We start from the raw sequence: 5689 nt of genomic DNA, 5'->3' as shown, positions 1-5689 counted from the left end.
CATTTCCTGTAAGAAATTCTCGAGTTAAAAAATCAGGTAATGAGTTAGTTTCTCCTTTTATGAATTCAATATCGAAATCAAAAACAGATAAAATTGCTTGCCACCTAGAAAAGATTTGCTTAGAGGCGATGTTTTTAACATCCTTAATAAGTATTTCTTTTGCACTTTTGCAATCAATCCTAATTAGGAATTTCTGATTCAATAAATCAGATTCAAATTTTTGGACACAGAGAACTATCAAAAGAATTTCTTTCTTTACCGTAGAGTAATTAACTCTTGGTCCTGTCCAGATACCACTTGTAAACCTTACAAGGGTTTCTTTGTTATTTATCCTTTGTTTAAGGATCCCTCCATACCCTTTATCAGACGCATCTGTTTTAACTATTTTAAATGACTCAGGGTGTGGAATGGCTAAGCATGGTAGGGTCTTTACCCTATCTTTGATCCGTCTTACTGTTAAGGTATACTCATTGGTCCACTCAGGAGGATTCTTCTTTAACCTCTGGAATAAAGGTTTAGCATCCTGGGCTAGGTGTTTATAAAAATCGGCTACATAATTTAGACTTCCTAAAAACCTTTGCAGTTGAGTTTTTTCTTTTATTTCATCTGGAAATTTACTAGCAAACTCTATAGCTCTATTTATAGGAATAATAGTTCCCTTAGCAATATTGTGGCCTAAAAACCAAATTTCGGTTTGGAAGATTTTTATCTTCTTTGCAGAAACTACCAGATCGTTCAATTTAACGATCTTTTCAAACATTTTTAAATGCTTGAAATGTTGATCTATAGTCTTAGAGAAGATTAAAACATCATCTATATAGACTATAGCAAACGCTGAATAAACGTTGAAGATCTCATTCATAATCTTCTGAAATTCTGAAGGGGCATTTTTTAACCCAAATGGCATGACATTCCATTCATAATGCCCAAAGGGTACTGTGAAGGCCGTTTTGTACTTATCTTCTTCAGCAATTTAAATTTGCCAATACTCTGACTTCATATCGAACTTTGAGAAAATGGTTGCTTCATAGAGTCTGTTTAACAGATATCTTTTATTGGGCAAAGGGTATCTAATCCATCTGAGCGCCTTATTTAAGGGCTTGTAGTTTATAACTAGTCTAGGAACACCTCTTTCCAATTCAGCAACATTCTCAATGTAAAACGCTGGACAACTCCATGGGCTACTACTCTTTCTTATTAACCCTTTTGCTTCTAACTCAGCAATTTCTTTTTTACAAATCTCTAAGTGTCTCGGCCCCATAGCTATGGGCCTTGCTTTGGTAGGTATAGCCTTTTCAGTAAACTCAGGCTCATATGGCAAATTAACCACATGTCTTTTTCTGGCCCAAAATGCATCTGGGCTTTCAGCACAAATATTGTTTATCATTTCTTCCTGGATTATTTTAATCCTCTGTTGGACTTTAGGTTCTTTTAACCTATCTTCTATACTTTTGTAGACTACCTCCTGTTTTAAGGAGTTAATAAATTTTGTTTTATTCTTTATTGTGCTTTTTAACACATCTATTTCCCTTACCCTTGGTTGCGTGGTAAAATGTAAGGTAATTACCTTTCCATTTATCTTAGTGCTTATTCCTTCTTCAGTTATTTGCTGAATAGGATATAGCATATGCAAAAAAGGGTTTCCTAAGATAACTGGATGAGATAATTCTTTTACCATTAAGAAAGGAATTTCGAAGCAAATACCTTGGTTGCAAATAGCAGTATTGTTCAGTTTGTACCTTACTGACATCTTGCTTCAATCTGCAGTATGCAACTCCTCAATCGTTTTTGAGAAATATTTGGAAGGAACTAATCCTACATTAATGCAGTTTAGGTCAGCACCAGAGTCGATCAAGGCATTTGTTTCAAACAAATATTCTTTGTGTACCACTATAGTGATCTTTGTATGCCACTTGTGGGTAATTACCCTGTCAGCCATATTAATGTAATGGAGATTGTTAATGTCTTTAATCTCTGTTTCTAACTGCTTTTCTTTTAATTCTTCCATGGCTAGTTGGTGCTGTTCATTTAACAGCTGTAGGATATTTATCCTTTCTTTTAGCTCTATAATCTCAGATTTTACTGAGTTGAGTTCGGCTCTTAATTCTGCCACTGTTGGTTCCTTTTGTCTCTTCGAGTTTTTAACTCTTTCTAGAATCTCTTTCAGGTCGTAAGGAGACTGCTTACTGTCAATTTTCTTCTCGATTGGATTTTGCACAGCTGTGCCAGAGTCTCTGTCTTTATAAAGACTGATGTAGGTTTCTAGCTTTTCTCTTTTATGTTCTGGATTTTCGATATTATCGATTAGATCCAGAATGAGGTTGTCTTCTCTTGTTAGTACTAGAAGGCCATTCATAGCACACATCGACTTGTAGTAATTGCAATTTCCTTCGCATTCATTTTTCTGTTCATCACCTTCTTCTGAACTGCTATCTCCTTCTTCTTTTGAAGTGTAGTCTAGAGCATTAAGTGCCATTACTTCTTGCTCTGAATCTGTTTCATTTAGCAAAACTTATGCTAATGCTTCTTTTAAATCTTCTTCTATTATTAACGCTTGAATTTGCTGCTTTACTCTGCATTTGTTGGCGTAGTGACCAACCTTTCCACATCTGTAGCAGACTATAGTTTTCTCTGCTTTGCTTTGATTATACTTCTTTCTTTCTTTTGGCTTGTGACCCTTATCTTTCTTTGGGAACTTTCTGTGGTTTTCTTTGTAAGGACGCCGATCTTTGAAGAAAGTTCTTGTTTGACGATGATGGCGATGCATACGACGCCGCCGACTGCTGTCCTCCCTACCCCCCTGAAATTTCGTGGAGGGAAATTTTATAGGTGGTAATCCATACTGCTCACAGAAGTTTCCAAGGATTTGTTTCCCATAGAACCGTTCCTTTTGCATTTGCTTATGAGTTTTTAATTCATTGCAAAGGATGATTCCTGCAGTAACTACCTCAGATGCTAGTTCTCCATATGTATACTGATGGTACGGTATATTACCGTTATGCTTACTTCGTATTTGGTCTCGTACTCGTTCAGCAAAGAGTGTGGAAAGTCCTGCCAAGAATTTTTCTTTCCAGACATTATTCTGGCTATCTTCTCTGGTAAAGACCAGAGAGAAGAAGGTATCTTTATACCATTTAAAATGAGAAAGATCTGGGCAGCGCAGATTTATTAACTGCTCTTGAGCTCTGTCAGTAAACATACTGACTGATCCGATGAAGTGTAACCCTATTGTATATAATAAGGTGTTGACTACGTCTGGTATTTGTTGAGCTCCTTCTTGTTTAACCATATTGAATATTTGAGCTTTTCCTTCATTGGAGACTGAGAAGTCCCACCATCCTTTTAGTTGGCCACTAAACCCTGCTATTAGGGCTCTTGCAGCAGCAGGGTCATCATTACCCTTGGCTCGACATGCTGTAGCATGCATAGTCATATACTGAAGGACATTTTTGATCTGATAATCAGATAGCCCATCAATATTCGATTCTAGAATGGAGGATCCATCTACTTGCACTGGATTATAGCTTGTATCTTCATACTGCAAGTTAATTGGAGATGGCCTTGGATAGTATGGCTTCAATTCCATCGTGGCTTGTGCTTTAGGATATTTTATCCTATTTACTTCAGCTGGTCCTGTTTCTCGTAACATTGATTCGAGCTGAGTAAGTTCTTCCTCTTCATTTTTCCTTTCTTCTCTTTCTGTCTTGTTTTCGGATTCCATAGTTAGTGGAACAATTGACTTCTTTTTTGGATCTTCTTTTAGTCCCAGTTTAGCCAATCTTTTTGTTAATTCTTCCAGCATTTCTTATTTCTTGTCTAATTTGATATTGACGCTTTTGCTACCCATGGGTTTAAATAAAACCCTTTCCTCTAGTCTGGTGCCTGACGATTCTGCCTTCTCTTTTCGTGGAAGAATGTCTACTCTTGTTGGTTGGGATGCTATCTTTGAGACTTGATTCTCAACTCTATTCAGTTGTTGACCGATTGTATGAAGGCTTAGGTTGGTGAAGTTTTGTTGCCTAGCAGCAGGATTTTCACTGTTGTCATGTGAAAAGGGGATGCATTCTACTTTAGAGTTTTCTGTTGGTTGGTATATAAGATCGGTTAAGGGTGGATGCATTTCTTTAAGAACCTTTCCATGGGGATTGATGAATGTCTTGTAGTTGGTCTCAAGAGTGGTCAGAAAGGAAATGTCTTCGAAATTGGGGTATGGTTTTTTTAGTAGAGTGAAACAATGGTGTATAAATTCAGGAAAGTCTTTACTCCCCTGTTTCTGATACTTGTATACTTTGTATTTATTATGCCACAACTTTTGCTCTTTGTTGGGAATCTCCATACTGAACCATTTTTCGAACGACATTTCTTCTTTTTCAAGAATCATTATTTTGAAGGATTTGGAGATCACACTTTCAGTGTCATAGCCCATGTCTGATGGAGTCGGGCTTAGAGGCTTTTCATAAACTAGATTTGCTATTTGTTCTTCAGTCCTTTGGATTCCAATCACAGAGTTGCTTCTTTGAATAGGAGTTGATACTGAAGACCTTGGAGGTAATGATTCTGATAGTAGAGATGCACTAGAGTAGGATCTTCTTCCTCCAAAACTTCTGCTTCTGGCGAAAGAGATGGCTACTGATCCTTTATTGCTTTGTACTATTGACTAAACAGTAGTCGATTCTTCTTTCTTTGGTGGTGCAGCTTCTTCAAGTATCCAGTTTTCAGGCAAATTAACCTGATCCCATTGAATGGACTTTGGAATTATTAAATTCCCTTTTGACATATTAGTCACGAACAGAGTAGTTGTTCCCTTTGGGGATATTAACTTAGTAGCCTTTTCCCTTAAATTAGGGACTACAATATTCATAGTCTTATAATGAATCCTGTAAATTAGGATTAAGTTTTCTGATCCTGGCAGCATATCATATCCCATTGTTTTGATATCTAAGATTAGAGTCTGTAATATGTACGGATCTGTGAGAGACAAGGTAAGATTTGGATAGCACTGAAAGAATATGGGTCCATCGCAAAGGGAGGACTCTACTACTCCTAATAAGGAGTCATTAAACTTGAAGTGCCTTTTGTCTCGAACGCACAACATAGCGGTTGTATTAATCCCTAGTCTTGTAGCGGGTTTTACCGCTACCTGTATCATTCCTATATGAAGGAATGAATATTTCTCTTGATGCCTTTTGATCAATTCTTCAGAGAGCAAACTTAGAGACTGCATGTCTCCATGTACTGGTGTTGCCTGTTCTACAGTCTTAATAACGTAATCAGATTTATACATGAAATTAGATTTATAAATAAGATCTGAAGAAATAGGAGGTAACTCCCAATTATTTAAACTAGTATCTAAATCTTGGGCTAACAAAATTTCTTTATTTTTTGTGGATTTTTTAGACAAGGATTTAGAAGAGCTAGAATCTCTAGATCTACCAGAGAGAGATTCAAACAGCCTTTCCATCTTAGCTCTAGATCACTGTCAACGATTTACTCCAAACATGCCTATACCTTCTGGTTTATCTGGCAAATGGATACGCGACTTAGGTTTCACTAGAACTAATTAAGAAGGGGTTCTAACCAGGCTCTGATACCAATAGGGGAAGCTAACGCATGCATCAACTAGTTCAGTCGACTATTATGTAATTCAAGGAACTATTTTACAGTTCAATGGTACGTGACGTTGTTACAC

At 36.9% G+C, this 5689-nt stretch overlaps 1 protein-coding gene across 1 annotated transcript; it reads right to left on the bottom strand.

Moving 5' to 3' along the window:
* Window positions 1-4657: 4657 nt before the first annotated feature.
* On the bottom strand, window positions 4658-5461 carry LOC110604813. Its single transcript, XM_021743122.1, has one exon. It carries the CDS (start codon window positions 5459-5461, stop codon window positions 4658-4660), a length of 804 nt encoding a protein of 267 aa, XP_021598814.1.
* Window positions 5462-5689: the final 228 nt, after the last annotated feature.

Source organism: Manihot esculenta, chromosome 17 (genome assembly GCF_001659605.2).
Source record: "Manihot esculenta cultivar AM560-2 chromosome 17, M.esculenta_v8, whole genome shotgun sequence".
NCBI classification, from domain to species: domain Eukaryota; kingdom Viridiplantae; phylum Streptophyta; class Magnoliopsida; order Malpighiales; family Euphorbiaceae; genus Manihot; species Manihot esculenta.
This window is presented reverse-complemented; position numbering and strand designations above follow the sequence as displayed.